Source organism: Anopheles funestus, chromosome 3RL (assembly GCF_943734845.2).
Source record: "Anopheles funestus chromosome 3RL, idAnoFuneDA-416_04, whole genome shotgun sequence".
In the NCBI taxonomy this organism is placed as follows: Eukaryota; Metazoa; Arthropoda; class Insecta; order Diptera; family Culicidae; genus Anopheles; species Anopheles funestus.
Genome location: NC_064599.1, coordinates 30,696,304 through 30,716,927, shown reverse-complemented (window position 1 = coordinate 30,716,927; position 20,624 = coordinate 30,696,304). Strand labels below are relative to the sequence as shown.

At 40.0% G+C, this 20,624-nt stretch overlaps 1 protein-coding gene across 2 annotated transcripts in view; it reads left to right on the top strand.

Annotated features, from left to right (window-relative positions):
• Positions 1-20,624, top strand: part of LOC125767875 (breast cancer anti-estrogen resistance protein 1) — a 116,514-nt gene that overhangs the window by 61,302 nt on the left and 34,588 nt on the right. For both annotated transcript variants that reach the window (XM_049434828.1, XM_049434830.1), the window contains exon 2: positions 821-964. In XM_049434828.1, coding sequence (XP_049290785.1) covers positions 821-964 — 144 coding nt within the window. The remainder of the gene's footprint in view (positions 1-820; positions 965-20,624) is intronic.

Sequence of the window (20,624 nt, the reverse complement as noted above, 5' to 3'; positions counted from 1 at the left end):
ACCTCGTTTTTTTTGTGTTGGGCTTTTAAAGGTCCCATGCAAGAAACCATCTTCGGGGCCACCGCTGATGCAGCATGTTTCGTCGGTTCGGTGTCACATTACAATCCATTCCGATTGCCGATTTCTCAGTGTTTCTTCGCACGTTTTCTTTGATTTTACGGTTCAAAGTGATTTGGCAGGGGCAAGCACACCGGAGTAGGGATTGAGTGAAAATTTCGTTTGTTTATTTTTCTACATTTTCTGTCATTTCTCTTGTCTTGTCCCTCGGGAATGGTTTTCTACCAGCGCCGTTTAGAAGGTGTTTGAGTTCTGTTTGCCAGACACAAATCTTTTGCCATAAATCTCTGAATGTTTCAGCTGTTTTGGTTTTGTTATCGTTTTTACTTTGTAGTTTATTGTTAAAAATACTTAAAGTCGTCTCAAAATATTTCAAATTAAAATCTTTATATGTGTAAATTTTTTTATCTAAATACTCAAATATTTCATAACAAAAAATAAATCACGAAACGGATGCTTCAAACTTCTTCTACATAATCTGATATATTCATCAGCAACATACTTACATTCTCAAGAGCCTAATCTATTTTCAAAAAAGGCCACAATTTGCCAGGTGCAAGTTAAAGTACGTATTAAGATAGATTGCTCGGGGTTTCGCTGGCGGAACATACATGTCACCTCACAGTGAAAGAGGACCATCGGGACCAATCACACCCAAAACGACGACACGATTCTAGCGCTATTCCCAACAAAAAAAAACCATCCTCGAACTCCGAATTGTTCGATAACATGCATCTAATTTGCAAATCTTCTATCGTTTCAGAAACTGCTGGCCAAGGCCACCTTCGACAACATTGCCGAAAGTACGGACGAGCTAGCTTTTCGTAAAGGCGAAACGCTGACCGTCATCGAAACGGATACGAATGGGCTGAAAGGATGGTGGCTGTGCCAGCTACGTGGCCGACAGGTAAGATTCGACTTTTATAACCCCAAGCTTTCGTCTTTCGTACGGTTGCAGCTGCACCGACGCCCCTAAATTCTCGTACTCATCAAATCGTAAAAGGCAAACTCACCTGTTTCATTTCCCACCGAAATTAATCCCAGTGGAAACCTTCCAAAACCCGACGTCCATAGACAGTGGCTCGGGGGTTCAGTTACAGCAGGAGCAATAGTAGTTGTAGTAGTGATGGTTGTTTCTGGTAACATGATTCCCGTATTCAATGGGTAGTCAGAAGCTACAAGTTCTATGCCAGAGTATAGAAGGTGCTGGATATTCAAATTAAGAAGCCGCATACACTTCATGGTACGTACTTACGTCTGTGAAGTTCGTTTTTTTCCCTGTTTTGTTTTGGAGAGCTACAACCGCCTTCTTCCACTTGCGTTGTGGAATAATTTACGACTGTTTATTCGTAGCCAACCGTTCCGGACCGAGCAGAGATTGCTCACTAAGCGCCCTTCTCATTCGACCTTTGCTCTTCCTGCACAGCCTGTTGATATGCGCCATGGATAGCCATTTCTCTCTGGATGGAGGAAAAAAACCTCTACCCAACGCTTGCCAACCATTGGTGCAACGGCTTGTTTAATTATTCAGCAGATGATTAATGACGGGAACGGTAAAGGAACCCGCAGCTAATGGTAGGCTTAAGCTAGCCAACCATGCACGAAAGAGGTTTCTCGGTGATTCGACCACTTTGAGCGGTGAACGGTTAGAGATCTCTAGTCCTCTGGTACCCCAAAAAGCTTTGAGAAAGGTAGAAAAGTTTGCAGCGAGGATAACTCAATTAGTACGAGGTTGCCTTACCAGTGCCGGCAGTGTCGTTGGGCTTTTACCTACGCACTAAAGTAGCTAGTGTCAGTCTGGCATGACACTAACGGGCGTGCTGCGTAACAGTTGTTAATGAACCAAGGGGAAGGAAGTTTGAATTGAAATCAACCAAACACTGTATTAGGCTCTCGAACGAATTGTCAGGAGATCGTTCAAGAGCGTGTGTTGCGTTTCGAGTGAGCATTTCAATCATCAAACAGACACGGAACTTAAATCTGGAAGAAAAGATCAAAAGCTAATTGAATTGCGTACTTAGTATCGGGTTCGTTTGCTCATTCTGGTGCTTCAAGGGATTTGAAAGGCGAACAAGTTCCCTGAAGGATACGGTGGAAATTCATTTGAGAGATGAGTTCCCTGAAAACCACCACCAACTGTTTTGCTTCCTAGGAAATGAAGCATTGCAGAAGAACTGGAAGAAAGCACCCTGGAGTGGGGGTTTTCAAGAGTACGTTAAAAATAGGACAGACAAGGCGCTTGTCGTTATGGATATCTACATTTCAAGGATTCATTCTCGTCTATTACAAATGCGAACATCGGATGGGTTCCAGGGGTTGTCCTGTTTATTAATTCTAAGGTCAAAGAAAATCGGTAAACTAAACTAGAAAGAGCCCTCTGCGTGGCACAGACATGCTTCGTATGACTTACTGTGTAAACAGCACAGCATTGTACAATATTTATTCCATCGAGGTTTGTTTGCTTTGAACGGCACAACTGAGTATAGATTTTTAATGGAAAAGTATACCAAAATGATTCATGCCACAGACGTGACTTACTGTGTACACAGCATATTATGCTACAATATTAAAAAGCACACACTGTGTGTAGATTTTTAATTTGAAAGACTTCCGAAACGATTCAACTCTTGACGGGGTGAGTTTAATTACGGTTGGTGTTTTTTTCCATTCTGGGTCGATAAAAAGGACGTCAAAGGAAAGGATCTTTTAGCGTGGCGGTGTTGAGGGTCGGTTCCAGGGAGGTGAAAAGAATTTTTCCACTTGATTGTAATTTTAATAATTGAATTTCTACATGCTACAAGACAGACTGATGAAATCAGAATTATTTCATTGAATTTTTTTCTGAATTCTGAATCTGAATTCATTTCGTTATTTTCATTATTTTTTTTTTGTAAATTGAATAACATAATAGCATTATAAATCGGTATATGAAAATTTTCAAATTTAATAATCAATCTGTTCCATTGGTTCAGAAACAATAAGACAATATTTAACATTCATTAGTAAAATTTATAGCAATCATCCTGCTTGTCAGTGTCCCAATATATATATCCCCTTATCTATATCTTGCGTTTTCTGCATGGAAAAGCTTAAAACAAACATTTACTTTTATGCTTAACTTTGCTGGCAAAGCAACCGTACTCGGGTGTACCGTTCCATAAAGGATAAAGGTCCACCCTTCGGTGGTTTCAACCGCCACGAAACGCCAGGATGTCACATCCCATTCTCATCTGTTTCAATATGTTCGGCACTACCTTCCTTTAGAGGAGTGTGTATGTATATTATTGTATATGGTGCACACAAAAATCAACAAGAAGCGGCCTGGTCTAACACAACGCAATGAGCTAACCATATGGGTTTAAGTACAATTCCTGATACCTGAGGGTGGTTCAATTTTCAGACGTTTATGAGATTGGCTTTCAAATGAAATTAATTCCAGCATCATTCTTGCATCGAGGACCAAAAAAAAGAAGAAGGGATGCAAAACAGGAACCAGGAGTTTTTGGGTATCGGAACGTGCGAGATTCGAAACCGGAAAACGAAGGATTATTATGGGTTTGCCCGTTAGACTACCTCTCGCAACATACTACTGATGGCGTGTGCGCCGTACCTTTCTTCTTTTTACGTCCATAGAAGAGGGACCATCCATAGATTTGGAACCATACTTGTGATGGGTTTCGAAACCCTATCATTAAATTTGAATTTGATTGTGTTGGAAAAAACACGTACGGCCATTGTACACGATGAGGTTGGTTTGGAACAAAAACTTCCATTCGAACGTTTGGTGTTGTTCCCTTGCTTCTCTCTCTGTCTCTATACATATTCTCCCGCATCCATCCAAAACAAAGAGCTACGGATCCTGTGGAATTTTTGGTCTTCATTCCGTCCAAAGTTCCCTCTTTTTTTCTTCTGCTTCTCCATTTTGGGGATACCAAACGTGTTGGTCTTTTGAAGTCATTGCACACACACACACACGCACTGGATAGTGATGGCGCCAGACATTCGTGGCGCGATGATCCTCACACACAGTCTTTCAAGTCACCAAGTGCCTACAGTGTGCTGCTGCATATGATGATCAATGGGTCGGGAAGCGTCCCCAAAAGGGCGCAGTGTTGTACAAGGAAGTTCGCTTATTGCGGAATAAATGCATGGTGCAAATGAAGAAACCAAACCATTCTTCCCGAATTCCCGAAACGATGGATGGATGTAGGATGGCGTGATGGTATGTCATCCCACCATGTTACACGTTGCACGAGACAAAGCCATGTCAGTTTTGGAACGAAATTAAATCTAATTGAAGTACACGAGTACAGTAGCTCCACTGAATTTCTAGAGACGACGTTTGAAGACGACCGAAGGTTGAGTTCTGATGAACATAAACTTCATCTATTGCTTAGGGTACATAAGCCACAGCCCAACAGTATACACGACATCTTTATAAGTTCTTGGGCGGGCTCGTCGCATCAGATCTCCCAGGTCGGAACACCTCCCCTTTAACAGATCATTTTATCTTGCGTACCGAGAAAGTTGATTAAAGGCGATATTCATGCTGCCAGCAGTTTGTGCCGGTTGTTTTTCCAACCGCACAATAGCCTCCGTACTACATCCGGCAGGGTTGTGTACTATGCGCGGTTAAAGATTATTCATAATTTTCTTGTAAATGCACAGCGAACCCTTTTGCACCCAAAACACAGTGTGGTGGAACGTCGCAGAGAGTTCATAATAAAGGATAAAGTTAATTTACGGGTGTTATCTTTTCGCTGGTACAGGATACTCGGCAACAAGCCGTTTGTTTTTTTTTTGTTTGTTTTACTAGCAGAATTAATTTCATTTGTAGTCAGTTTTTTTCCGACGAGGCTTATCTGTTGCGGGTTGGTTTCATTTCTCTAGTACGAGGAAGTGCTACTAGAAGTCGTAAAAAGTGCAGTTCATATTCAGCCTGATTCAGTTTTGAGGCAGAGTATAACGAAAAGGATATGCTAGGATTTTTGAGCTTTTTTTATAGCACAAACGTTCCTACTGTCCATGCGTTTTTGTTTATACTAGATCTTTGCTATGATGTCTTTTTTTACACGCTATACAAGCAAGAATTACCATACAATTGAACCTGTTTACAATCTGATTAGCTACGTTTACCGAGCTTCCGTTTTCACCTACCTTTTTATCCTTTACCGGCCTTCACCTCGACCCAGTGTTGATAGAAGTGTTCGGTATCTCGCTTATCTGGAACCTTCACCATCACCATTTTTTATTTGTCTCTTCTTTTACTCGCATCCTTTTTTCCTCCCTCCTACATATCATCCACCATCATTTCACATGGCTGAAAAACGGTTTTATTCAACGCCCGAAGGGTTGGTTCGGCCGTAAATGTTTACCGAGCCCAGTTTCCGGCATTCCAGGAATGGGTTAGCTGCTTTCAACTTCTTTTCTCTCTCTTTCTCTCGCTTGCCCATCACCAACTCATCTTCTATATTGTGAGCCTATCCCAACCCTATCGGTGAAGGTGTGACTCGGGAGGAAGCAGGGATTATATCAATCGATTGGCCGATATGGTGTCCCATGTCTGTCAAAATGAAGATCTTATCCGGGGAGAATGTGACTATTTGTTTTTGTTTGCTCATTGAGAAGCACCACTGTTGCCTCTATTGACCGTAATGCCGTGCCGAGAGTTTATGGATTATTGGTTTTGTTTTCTCCTTTTTCAAACTTTTGGAAAGGCAAAAAAAAGGGTTTGGCAGTTCATTATAAACCAACTCCACCTTTTATTGTGTTACGGTTTTGTAATCGCTCGTCCGAGGGCTGATTTGGCTGAAGTCTAAGCAGTTTTAAATTACTGCTTACCTGTGTTTTGTTGTTCCAAAGCAATTGGGGGAATCTGTTTTGCAGAGACCCCTAAAAGAAGGACCAGATTGTGCACCGGCTGAGTTTGGGATAATAACACATTAGTTTGGTGTCCTTTTTTTCAACACACAAATTGCTTCATTATTTGGTAGGATAGGATTTGCAATTGATACAAAGAGCTTAAGCTAACGAAATGGAAGTGTTAATTATTCTGCCATAAACCCAATAGTTTGAATTTATTCTTCAGGTTTACAATGTTAAAGACAGCTGTCAGTCCTTAAAAAGTGAAACGATATTTCCTTTTTTTTTAATTTAGAACATTCGTTACGCTCCATTTTCTATTACATTACTCTTCTCCTTCGGGGAGTTTACTTCGGTGAAAAGGTATTCCATTCCATTAGCTTTACGGTAGGTATTGTATTGTAGAAAAAGCAAATTTAATCCCATCCAGGCTATGAAAGTAGAAGCACCGTGTCTGTCGGGTCTGTCTAGCTGTCTGACAAATTGTCAGTGGAAAAAGTAGAATCTATCACTGGTAATTGAAATGTTTCAGCACGACTTGTAACGCACGAACGCTGGAGGATTCGAAGCTATCCCCCCCCCCCCCCCCCCCCCCAAGCAAGGAAGTGAAGAACGTGATAACCTGTTCGTCAAACTACGGTTTTACTAAAGCTACATTACAACTCTCGTGCAAAATCTCCTTTCCATGAACCACAACGAAAAACAAAACCTGCTATGCTTTGTCTATGTTGCAAGCTACCGGTCTGGGGAGTTGCCTTAGGAATGGAACGCATGATAAGGTGTAAAATAGCACAGCAGCAGCTAGACACAGATCCGAACATTGGTTTGGAGAAACATTAGGAGGCAGGGTGTTAAGTGGATCACATTGCACCAGGTTTCTGGTAATAGCATACCAGCGGTGGTAGTACAAAACAACAAAAAAGTTTTAGTTACGCCCTCCGACTTAAGTGGAGTAACTTGGAGCATAGTTATTCCAAGAGCATGTTGTGCTTGCCTTTAGCTGCCAGTCTGTGACTTCCTCCTTGATATCAGGATGTTGGGCATTTAAATCATTATTACTATCATTAGTAGTCGATTTTAATGGAAAACAATTTCATTGCTTCAGGGCGTTGATGGCGATGTTGTGTAATATTACATTTATTTTTTTCCTTTTGCATCACTCAATTTCTTCAACCAAGTAAAGTGTCTATTTTTGCATAAACTCTACTTGAAAAGAGACACACCAGACTTTCTTCCTCCAATCTATACCTTTTTTTCGTTATGGTAACGATAACGTACGGACATCCTGCTGACATCCGATATAGAGGATGCAAACAGTGCGATAGGAAATGGAAAGATCGTTTTCCGTGCAAGATCAATCTACCATAACGAAACATCACCGGCAGACATATATCGCGCTGGGACATAAAGTCAGCAGTATCTTACCATCTCACCAGCCATGGCCATGCAGATGAACAAACGCATCGTGGTGCAGCTGGCTCTCTGTGTGCGAGATCTGCTTGCGATTCCACTTTTGAGCTGGCGCTGTCGGCACGTGTCCATGCCGGGGATGCTAGAAACGAAACCAAGCTACCGGTTAGTGCTGATACACGCCACTACCGACATTACATCCATGCTATGTGCTGTCGGCGTAGAGTACCAGCTGCTGATGCATCTATATCCGTGTATGCATCCATATTAACCAAACTGCAACGATAGCGTAAAATTGGAAGCTGAGTTCAGAACTTAACCAGCAGGGGGTTCAGCAGTCAATCATAGAGCCCTTTCGACGCCAGCATGTCTCGCGTAGCCCAACAGCCACAGAGAGTACGCCTTCGTTACGGCGACAGCTGCAGCACAACAAAAGCGCGAAGGTGGACCAAAACATGGAGTGATAAAAAAGAGGTGTTATTACACGACCTCTAATTTTATTTCAGGAATCAAATTTTCCCTTCATTTTTTTGTGTCGTTAAATTTGATTACTGGAGCAGATGGAAAATGCTGTTTATTTCCTTAACAGAGAGTGTAAAATATGTCGCTCAAAAAAAGGGGAATAAATTGATCAACCAACATTCAACAACATCGAAACGAAACAGAAGCTTGGGATGGAAAAGTTTTGTGGTTGATTTTGGATTTAGTTTCAGATTACTGCAAACCTCCGCAGCTTCCGGTTCGTTTGATGGAAGGGAAGCTTATATTCAATTAAAATCAATCGTAGTTTTCTGTTGCGGTATAGGGTGGTAACTCCCATTTTTGTAAATTATTTTGCAATGTTCGATAATTAATAAGTACCGTTTCATTCGAGTGTACTTACTGTTTATGATTCAAGTGAGACAAAACAGGCGTCATTTTGTTTTTATCCTAGCATTGGTAATATCAATATATTATTTCATCGTTACCACATTCGCGGATCGGTTTTTGTTGTTGTGGTTTTAAATACCTCAGCAAAATCGCTCATTACCGAACAAAACGGGGATTATTGGTGACATTATTAATTCTTATTTTAGTCCGCTTTCAATTCATTCACTCGGTAAGATGACACGGCTCCAGATGTCAACGAAAGGTAGAAACGATAATGCTATAAATTACTTCATCCCACAAATGCTAGTGGTTTACAAAAACGACGGAAAAAACCCCATGAAGTCTGTTGCAATATGCAAAGCAGTTGCAAAATTTTGCAAACCTACGCCTGTTGCGGGTCAAGAAACGAAGCCATGTAGGTGTTCATTGATCAGTTGCAGTGGTGCCACTACTGCCGTCGTTACTTAGCAGCTTGTTTTTTTGTTTGGTTGTAGTGTGGTTATGTTTCACCCACGACAAGTCGAAAGGACAGACACCTTTCGTGTTGTTAGCGTTCCAGGTGCAAAAAAATATCATTCAGAGAAGAGTATCAAACTTATATGAATGAAATGAGTACGCAGGGAGGACAACATAGCTACACCTCCAGAGCTGCTTTAGCAACTGAATTTATCACCAATAAATATCAACCCACGTGGTGCACGGAGAGGTATCGCCGATCGACCAGATCAATGACTTCAATGAGCGCGTGTGAGTGCACGGAAGTGGAGGACGAAAGGTACAAAATCGTGTGGGAACTGATTCATGTCTAGCTACAAGGAACGTGTACACAGCTTCATACTGATAATAAACTTTGAATCATTATTCGAGTCTGATTTGTACTGCGAAATGGATTTTTTTTAATTTCTCCCTCTAGAGGGAAAATTTGAAACTATTGTACAACTAACTCCAAACGTGATGAAGTTAAGGTGAGGAGTTTCTTCCTGTTAGTCCTTTGTGGTGAGCTTTAGCTTGCAAAATTAACATAAAGAACACGTGGTAATTGGGCGACTGTAATAAACGTTACCGCTAGTAATTAAAAGTCTTAGATTAAAAGCATTTACTTAGTGTTTTTCAAATCCTGATAACTTTCACATATCCAAGACATGTGTCGTGCTCGTAAACGAATACATCGTCATATTCATTATACCATGCTCTGATAAGAAGCTGTGGTTTAGTTAGTTTCGTTTCAACTTGAAATTGAAGTACTCCTGAAATGAAAGGTTTCCTTATCTCCAAATCCTTACCATCTTAATTCGCTTGTGATGCCTGTTGTCATTGATAATATTTTTCATGGTTCATGTTTTGGTGTGGTTGGCGCTAGAGCTAATGATACCAAAAGTAGAAACATAAAAGCGGCAGTTAAACAGTTTACCGCAGAGAGGTATTTGTGTAGAACAGCAGGATATTCGCTGGAGTTGAAAATGTTCCTGTATCAGTTAACCTTTTTATTTCTTGGAAACAGTATGTGTTCTTGGCTGATATCTGGCTTTTTTGCCTAATGCTTTCTGCAACATCTCTCCCATCCTCTTCTTACCTTCGTGCCTGTCTTGTGGTCACAGACATGTCTCGAAAACTGACAGCGTGAAAGTGTGAAAGTGTAAAACGAATCCAATCAGGTCTAAATGCCCTATCTCTGGTGTCTGGTCTGTGGTCCGGACGCTCATCCTATCGTTTCGTGCTAACCTTTTAGGTATCCTGCAAGGAAAGAAATCTTCACCAAGAAGCCCTAAAAGCCAAGCCCAGCTAGAAACCCAGTAGCCAATCCTGTGCGTTCGACCAGACACCATCCTTTAGCTACAATCTCGCCTGATTTGTGTCCATCAAATGGGAAATTCAATTAATTCCCCTTTTCAAACCGGTAGCCCAGATGGTGGAGACAGCATTATAAAATTTGATTAAAATCGGTGGTTGGTGCTTCCGTGCAATATTAAACTGTCAGAGGGAAGAAAAGACGCATTAAGGTGTCTAGTATGTAGAAACCTTTCGGAATTCCTAGGGAAGCCGCAACGGCGAACAAGCGATTAACCTCAACTTTTAATCAGTTACGCCAGTTGCCGGCACCGACTCGACCCGGGAGCGTTTCGAGCGGTCGGTAATAATAACCGCGTTTGATAAAGAGGCTGTTCTCTGGGTGGTTTACAAGGAGAGGAAATGGCGACGATTATTTCCCATGATGCTCTTGTTCTTAGCCTCAACCTCATTTTGACTCCTCAGCGAAGGGCAATGGGAAGCTGTTTTTCTGTTTTTTTCCTCCTTGTGCCGTGAGGCTTCTGATAAACACCCGTCGTCGATCAGGTGGCTCCAGTGAGTGTGTCTCGGTTCGGATTGCTTCGGATTCTTTAGTTGATTGATGGACTTTGCTTCAAGAAGCTGGAAGAGTAACTTTAAAAACCGGCACAAGATCGGCGCCACACAGACACGGCTGACAGTTAAGAAGAGGTGCATGTGATAATGTTGCAATCAGTATTTTTTATATTATGAGAAGAAAGCAAACAGCACCGAGAATACAATTGAGGTTATAAAAATAGTACCACGAGAGAATGAAATTATAGATTATGTACACTATTGGATTGACAATTCAATACGAATATTTTTAATCTTCCATTGTACAATGTGTACAACTTATTACACATTTTTGTGGAGTTTTTATGAGTATATTTACATTTAATTTTGATTTACGTTTTTGATTTATTCAACGCGCGTTAGTACTCATTATTGCGGTTTTGGGGTTTTTCAAAATTAATTAAAAGACGTTAGCTTTCGCCTCACATCCATATGTTACCACGATTATTTAAAATAATTCCCTTTTCTATTACACGTACGTGCGTTGACGTTCTTTACGATCGTAATATTATTTCTGCCACAGCACCTATCATCACATCATTATTATTACACGCAGCACTGTACATTCCGTGGCGTTCCACGCCGTTACACGCCGTACAGTGCTGAACGTGTCGCTGAACCTTTGCACACTGCACACGATACATGCACACGACGGTAGCAATGCAACGGGGCAAACGTGGTCCTCGCCCTGGGAATGGAAGATCGTGCAAAAATCACGACTCTCGTATAATTAACATATCAAACAGCGCGTCCCGCCATCACATTTTCCACTGTGGAAAGCTTTCGTCGATCTACTCAAAGCCCAACGTCCTCCCCCTAACAAACTTCACATTGCCTGGGAAAGGAAGCGTATGCCTCTTTCTCTCCTTCGCGTGATCTTTCACCGGTCAAAAGAACCGGTTGCGTTAAACGTCAACTTTTGGATTATGATCTCGCTTTCCGGGTCTGTCTTTATATGTCTGTCAGCTCCTCACTTCTGCTCCTTTTTGCCAGTAAGTGGAATTTTTTTTTGCACTCTCAGCCAAGCCTTCAGACTTCGTCAAATTTTACGTCCAATTTCGCATCATCAAAAACTGAAAATAAAAACATCTTCTCGGACGTCGTACTTGGAGCGTGTTAGTTTTTTATTCTTCATTCAACACCGTGACGTGATTTGAGCTAAAAAGCTCACACTTGATGGGGAGTTGATGTTTTTTTTTATATTTTCCTGTTTTTCGATACTTCCCTCTTGGCTTATTAATTTGACAGCGAACCGGTTTGTGTTTATTGATACGCTTTTAAATGATTTGATTTCTCGCCACACTTTATCTTTGATTATACGAACGGAGAAGAGACGACTTGTTGGGACACGGTTGAGAACTTCACATTTAGAAAATAAATCCTTAAAATAACCCAGAGAAAGATAAATTTTATCGTTAGAGAAATGAGGTTAGATTTGCTGATATTACGAACTTCTAAACCGAATTGTCGGAACCGAATTGATATGCTAATCGTACTGACAATTGACAAGTTTCCTGATCTGAAAGTGCAAAAAAATCATATTCGCTACCAAAAATACTACCCTTTTTTTAATATTCCTATCAGTCGGATATTTTGCCTGTCATGCGAGACATCTTTCTTCTTTGGCAGGTTCACATCAATCCGTTTTTTTGGTTACTCCGTTAGTACGAAACACAAAAATACATGTTCACCAAAAGGAGTTGTTGTTATACCGTAGCATGGATTTCTTCCTGAATTCCATCACAATAGTTCAAATAAAAAAAAATACATTCCTCCATTCAAACCTGTCAGCAGGAGCAACCATTTTGCAGCATGACTTAACGAGTTGTTTAGTGATTTGTGTACGTACCGGGGCACGGCAGCCTGACACGCTGCGCAGCGAAACTCTTTGTGCGGAACAGGATTTTGGACATTAATATGACAGCGTAAGTGACATTTACAAGCATGTCTATGGTGGCGATTGGAGGTAACTTTCCCATTGAAAGGAGCGTTTTTGTAGTGCTGCTGCAGAAGTGTGTATGTTTAGAACGCAGACATTAGACGAGTGTGACACGTAATTTATACTCCTTGCCACTATTAACGATATGTAAATTTGTTTGGATACATCACAAGATGTTGAACTAATGCGGAAACCTTTAAACCGAAGTAATATGAGTTTGAACAATTCCTACATGGCATGTATAGGTGTGCGACATTTAGATCTCCCATAAGTCTTCTCAATAACTGACCTCTTAAAAGCTCGTTACAATCAGTCAGTAGTACTTAACAACTTGTATAAAACAAGTGCTATAAACTACGTTCCAGGCAGCTTGGGGCTTGGCATTTCTTCTTCGGGAAGTTACCTCTTTTGCAAAGTCCTCAATAATTTTCTAGACAATCTGTTTGTTGCAACAAAGCAATTCAATTCAAGACACTCTCGATGACATTTTTATTCCTGCGTGTATATTCATTGGAATTGATACCACTTCAACACCAATTGCTTGACCAGGCAGGAAATGATCCTCCAGCCACGAGTTGAGTACACTCTGATCGATTGATCGCATCCACTTGAATCGTCGGATAGTCTCGTACCAGTTCGATTGGCCACAAGTGGGTGAAATGAGGCAAGTCGTTGTGTATGATAGCAATGGAGAGATTATGTTATTGACGCTTTATTTATATAAATACCAAGTGATTCGCTCAAGTTCTCCGATTTCCAGTCCCGTGTCTTTTTTGTTTTGTTTTTTTTTCGCTTCTCAACAATCGATCCCGATTTATGCGACCTCCGGCGTCGACGAGTTCTTCGTTGAGTATTCTTCTTTAACCTGTCCCAACGCCAGCGTCGGTGATATTTCCAGCGTTCCAGAATCTTAACGACGATCGCCCCGGGACGAGTTACGTTACGGCAATTTTGCTTCCAACGCTAATTGGCAATTTTGACGCAAAGTTCCGCGACGATTGCTTGTGCACTGTATCAACAAGTGCGCCTTTCGGTTTTGTCGGTAACTTGCTTCTTTTTTCAATTTATTGCCAAAGATACCACGGTTAATGTCAACTTCTGAAGGGGGTGGGTCTAAGACGTTCCGTTTTCTGCAAAAGCTCTTTTTACGATAAGAACGAGAAGGATCACCTAAGTACATTATGGTATTGCGCTTGGCAGACACAAAAGAAAAAAAAGTATACCCCTTGCGGTCATATTTTGCCGCCATTAGATGGAACCATTGGAACGATAAAGACGGGTAAAACTGACATATAAATTAGCTCGATTTATCTGATCACCCGCAGATGTATAGCTACCCGAAAACTCTGACAGTGGGATTTATGTAATAATTTAGCTTAAGATACGCATTATAAAAATTATGTCTCCAGGAAGAAAAACAGATAATTTGAGTGGATGGGTTTATATTATTATGCTGCACATCAAAATGTCTCCAGGCGAAAGCGACAAAATAACTCCCGTCAACGTTGTCGTTTGCTGTCACTAATCTAAAACTAAACGGCTTGAGGTTGAAAATTAATGTGTTCACCTTACGATTTATTGGTTTTGTTGTCGTTTGTTGGGGAAGTTAAATGGCTGTGTTGATTAAACCGGGTAGCCGCCCTTCTTCGCTTCACGACACGGACGAAACACCTGCTGCATTTTATGTTGAGGATTAACCCCATTCTGCATCCACGATTCACGTGGTAATGTGATGGTGGATTGATGGATTGATTAAAGTTTTTATATGAAGCAAAAGAAGCGTCTTTTAATTTAAACCCTTCGTATGATATTAAGGTGCATAAAAGAGAAATGACATGGAATAGGGAAAGCATTTTTTGATGGAAGAATATCAATAAACATTAAAAGTATTGTTTGGTGGAATCAATTCATCATCGTTTGCTGGTCGACAAAAGGGAAAAGGCATGATCGTTAGGGTGAGGAACAAATTTTTCGACGGTATTAACCTCAATACGAAACTCGATATTATCTTAAAAGCCTCTTCTTGTGCAAGGAGATTGTAAAGAAAATCAAGGAATAAAAAGTGAAATAACTGCATTAAGCCACCATTTCCCAGTACTTTCTCTTGAAAGGTGTTCATTAGTGGAAGGAGCAAGGTTCTAACTTTTGTGAAGATAATTGTAATTATAATGACTACAAATTTACGAGCTTCTTACATTCAAATGTGAACTGAAAACTTATTTAGATTTCTTCCTCTTAGAGCAAGGGTTCGTTGCTTAACTGTTTATTTACTTCAATAGATGAATACTCTTCGTACGCAATCTGTCCGATGTCAATGCTTTCAACTGTAAATGTCCTAACAGGATGTAAATTACCACTTTACACTTTTATCAAAACCCGAAAAAAGTTTCATCGAGCAACAGAGTTGAAGTGCACTTTCGGAAATTGACCAAACTAAAAAAAATGGAGTTGCACTCACAGACATGGTGCAATAATTACTCAAGCCAGTTGTGGCAAGTTTCTCTACTGACTGTGTATGTGTGTCACTGCAAGTGTATGAGTGCAGCATGAATAATTTATTCTGCCCCAAAGGCAACGAAATGAAACTTCCCATTGTCCAATGACAACTGTGAATTGTACCGCCGGAAGAGATAGTGCTGTAAATACTGCAAAACGCGCAATAATTCAGTTAAGAAATTACAATATATTATGTTCCACTGGCTGTGGGAAAGTGTACCTCCAGCTGGTCTTTTAGTGTTTTGCAATTATTTTTATGGATGGACAATATTTCCTAACGCTTAATACTTCGCATTTAATTTTTTGGGCTGTGTCGAATCCACCACGGCGACAACAACGTTTAAAATGTTTTTTGTTACATTTTCCGTGCTTTTTTGAGTTCGATGCTGTAAATAATGTTCACCAGCAGCCGTTAGCCTATTTTTGTTTTCGTTCCCTGAGGGATTAATCTTACCCTTTCCAATTTCTTCCTGCTCATTTGTCGCGTGAGTGTAGCGAATGAATGTCAAATAAAATTAATCAAGCTTCATCGCGATACGGTATGCCCTCTCGGGTAGGGAGAATCGATTTAAAAGCATGTTCCACCTCAAGCATTATCCCCATACAAAGGAAAACAAAAGCAAAAAATTTCACTGCATTGAACACAACCGAAAACATTCCTATAATGAATGGTGCATTTTTCGGGGCAGAACTTACGGCCAACCGAACATGGTAAGTATGAGTGGAAACATGCGTATGCTCTTAGTGAAACGAATTAATCCCACCAATTTAATTTTTTACACCCATTCCCGGGCGGAAAGGTAGAAACAAAGCCCAAAATAATAATAAGATTCTTTTTCCTTTTTTATTTAATTCGTTGTCAGGGAATCATTTCAATTTCAAAACTGCATTTGTTGCTGCACAACAAAAAAAGGGACCACTTTTGCACAATTGCAACAAAGAGCAATGCATTTGTTGAAGTTTACACAGACCAGGTGTAAAAAAAGAAAAAGAAAATCCCGACAGAAAATGCTTAAAATGCAATAATACCCAAAGTGGTTTACATTTTGGGTGCTTCATAAATCCATTAAACGTGCAATTTGGGTAGCATCGAGGTTGGCCACCCGGTTCGATTTTTACGATAATTGCTTTTGTTATTGTTCTTAGCCTTTTGCTAACTTCCTTTTTATTATTTTTTCACACAGTGGGTGGCTGAAACCGGGCTTTTTTTTGAGGAAAAAGACATTATTATATTGTGACTTTTATATTCCATTTTATCCTTTTTTATTTCACAATTATTATTAAATTAATCTATTTTACAAAACAAAACGAACATTGATTTATAATTTCAAAGAATTCATTGAATGATTCATTGATTTATAATTTTCAAATTATTATAAAATATAAGCATTTTACTTAACAAAAAAGTGCCGAAAAAACAAGAAACGCTAACCCCCCCTTTTAAAACATTTTTTTTTTTGTTTATTATTTAAGCAATTAGATCACGTCCATTTGATCGTTTCATTTTCTGATCAGACATACTCGTCACGGCACCATTCTTCGCCACAAGACAGCTGCCGTTTCAGATTCCTCTTGTCTAATGGCCAATACCATCTGTATGGTGATTCTATTGACTATTAATCGCTGTCATCGTTCTACTCGTGTATCTACTTCGATCTCATGAGTTGTGCTTTGTTTCGGATGTTTCTGTACCATCCCTTGCCAGCATCATTACTACCAGCACTCAAGCGTCAGTGTCCTCGAAACAGTGTTTCGGAATTGAAGTTTAATGTGCAAAAACGAAGTACATCCTTTGCAGTGAAATGCTTTTGCGATTGACTTCTTTCTCCCTGGTCTGTTTCAAAAGTCCCCTGCTGGAATTTTTTCCTGCCAAATATTTGATCCTAACCAATACCCGCATCTTTTTCCTGTCTGCTGTGCAGCAAAAATGCCAACAATGTAAGGAGGGAAGATTAGAACAATATGGTTCGACAATATGGTCGAATATGGTATACTCAGCGTTCCAGAAGGTAAAGGTCTGGAGAGGCAGTCAGTCAGTCAGTCAGCAAACAAATTGTGTTGATTGTTTTTCGGGTTTGTTGATGCTCATCCAGCTAGCCTCTTATTACCTTGCCAGCGTTCTACCTGACGTCGTTGCAACCTCAGGGAGTGTCATATTCCTCCTTCATTTTTCGTTGGATTTATTTCCAATTCTTATCTTGCTGGCCTTTTTGCTTTTGAGATCGGAAAGACCAGCGAACCTTGGGAATTCTCACACCATCCATCATTGGAGAGAAACTAAAGAAATCGAAAAGAGAGACAAATATTAGATGATGTGTAAATGTTACATCCCGTTACTATTAGTTGGGAACCATTTCTTACCTAATACATAAACTCCCGTGGCGTGAGGATTCAATCTTCGGACGAAGGATGTGCCAGAAAATGGAAAGAAGGTTCATGCGAGCGAGACTATATCTCGTCTATAAACTATATCTCGACTATAAAGATCCTGGCGCACTGTTATCAGTCCGTCGGAATCCCCTGTCGAACTTTTTTTTTTGACGCTAACGAATTCCAAAGGTACCACAAAATTTGTATTCCACCAAGAAGATTCTGTTCTTCTTTCCACCTATTTTTTTTTTTTTTTGAAAGACGATCTTGTCGATCTGGAAAGATTGTTGGATGTGGTTTGCCTGTGTACATATTCACACCGGAAGGAAATACTGTTCAACCACAAAATTTTCTATCGCGAATCGTTGAAGGAGCAAAAAAAAAGGATCCTTTTTTGTGGTGTAGAACGCGAACGATGAACATGTTTCCTTGTTCCCTGTTTTTCCCTTGTGATTACTTCAGCATCGCTATCAAGCGAACACATTTGTATTCATATATGTGTTGTGTGGCGTTTCTTTCATCGGTTTCTTTTTTCCTTACATTTACTTAGCCACAGAACCACAGTCAGTTTTGGGGTTGTTTATGTTCCACTAGATAATTCTACTTCCACATCCTCCCGCTTTCAACGCGCGGTTTGGGCTAAATTGTAAGTCAATTGTTCGTCTTCACGGTCGAGGGTGGATGCTAGCGTGTAATAAAGCTGAATAAATGAAACATGTATTTGAAGAAAAGAAAATTACACTTTCTTCCGTTCATGTCGCCATTGGTGAGGATTGTAGTTCGTTTTTATTTGCAAATGTTACGAAGCAAACGTTTGATTTGGTGTGAGTGAATTGGTGAAAATTACTAAACATAATACCCACAAAGCTATTCATCTTTCAATCGGGGTATTGCTCAAGTCAATCAAAGTTTTTTTAGATAAAGATAAAGATAAAGATAAAGATAAAGATAAAGAGATTGATTTACTTTGCATTTCTGTAGAACGGTGCTGTCGACAGAAACTTTTGTAACGAAATTTGATTGATTTGAAATTTAATATCAAATTCATTGGAGAATTGGATGCTGATGAAATAAACGGCAAAAGCTTCCATACGTATAGTAAAAAAGAAATTGACAGCCCTGTAATGGTTTGCTGATAAATGATAAAAAATCCTTCACTTTTTTTAACAAAACACAACTGAATTCAATTTTCGTTTGGCTATACATTGTAAAGTTGTAGAGTAAGGTGGTTTTGGGCTTTTATTTACTCCTCCTGTTTCAATCAACTTTTTTTTTTGCAAATTTACTTTTTGCCCTTTTTTTGGGTGAAAACTTATATCACTAAGCTACCGTGTAACAAGCGTAAGCAACATGTAAACTCAATTCTGAAAGTTTGCCTTCGTACATATCACAGCGCCTTATATGCCTAACGCCTTTCGCTAGAAAGACCTGGGAAAGTATCGGGCGGTAAGAATCAATTTACAAGGAGTGTTGTTTATTTCTGTGATGTTACTTATGTTATGCCTTTTGCATACGTTTTGCACAAATTGAGCAGCTTTGGGAAAATGGGAAAACATATTATTCTTTTCCGAACTCGTATGTTTTAAATACGTGTGGGTTTTTAGGGGTTTTTATTATATATAAAATGTTATTCAAAAAAGAAGAAATTATTTTGTTTATGCGAGAGGAGTTTCATGTAGAAAACCAATATATCCCTTATATTTATCCACAAAATTTACTATAAAAATTATACTTATGATGCAAAACGCCAAGCTTTCCTTGTGTGCTTAAAGCTACACCTGAAGTGTACTGGAATGTCTCAAGTTTTCCCTTCTCACTAAGTACAATTCAACATCTCCGCCATATTGATGGATGTGTAAGAAAAAAGTATCCTTAGAAAAATCCTTCTCACCACACAAAAAAGACAATCAAGCTCGCCGTGTCGCCTTCAATGACATTGATTACACCTATAGGTTCACCCCAGGATGGATGAAAGTTGAAAGGGAAGGAAAAAATGGCACACACAAAAAAAAAGCTAACAATGCCACTCAAAGTGGAAAACAATAACCCCCAACCATCGACGTAGCAGTACAGGTCTCGGTTTGATTCCATTTTCCCGATGGAGAATAGATCACGCTAACCAACTCTCGCTTTCCGGAAACTCTCGATTTTCCTGTCTTTTTTTCCCCCTTTATCAACCGGATGGAACAATATCCGGACTGAGTTGTTTTAGCAAACGCCTCTGCACAGCAAAAAAAAACAACAGGACAGTCTGCCAATTCTTGGAGAAAATCGGAAAAAGCTATCAAGATTTTGTTTTCCCCCTTTTTAGCGTAGTTTTTCAACCACGAAAAACTCATCACGGAAGGGGCAACAAAAAACAATCTAACTTTTTTTTTCTTGGTCTATGCGTGTGTACCATTACATGTGGAAACTTTCGATAGCTCGTGTACCAAAAATTCCTTGCTCCAGCGTTTTCCATCTACGCCAGAAATGACGATGACCAGTGACAATGGTTTTCTGCTCGAAGGAGGAGTGTTTGTGTACGAATGCAAACCGTTTCGGTTCCGTTTTGATTGTTGGGTTAGTTCCTTTGTTTTATCCCTTTCTTGTTTGGCTGTTCCTGTGGCTCAAACTTCAATCCACTTCCGTTACGTATCGATTCGAGTTTAGCGACCATGTCGGTTTAAATCACACTGCCAACAGTTGAGCTCTGGCCGGGATTACATGACGATTGATTGTTTTTTCCGCCCTCCTATCCTGTTTTTTCCATTTATGGTAAAGAGCTTTTCCAAACTGAAAACTCCTCGCGTATTTGAACTCCTAAAATAGCCAGCGGTAACATGGTGGTGGTGGTACGCCTGAAAGTTATACTACGCGCACACACATCCCTGCAAACCAACAACGAAAATGCATCTCGTTTTTACTGTTGTACTATTTTGCGATTTTGCTTAGCAAAGCAAATATCGAGAAAGGTATACACGTATAGGATAGACTAACAGCAGAGGGATTTTGCTCTGCAAAGGTTTATCTGATTATACCGAAATGGATTTTCTATTCGTATCGCAACACATTTTTTTTTGGTTTGCTTCTTCGCTGCGCAAATATTGTCCTACGGCGTAGCACACCAGAACGATGCGAGCTTATTTGTTTTGCACTGCACTTCGTGTTTTCTAGCGGATTAAATGGTATCGTCGCTTAGGTGAATGTTTGCTCTTTGGTTCATTTTAATTATTTTCCTTCCTAAAAACTTACTCCC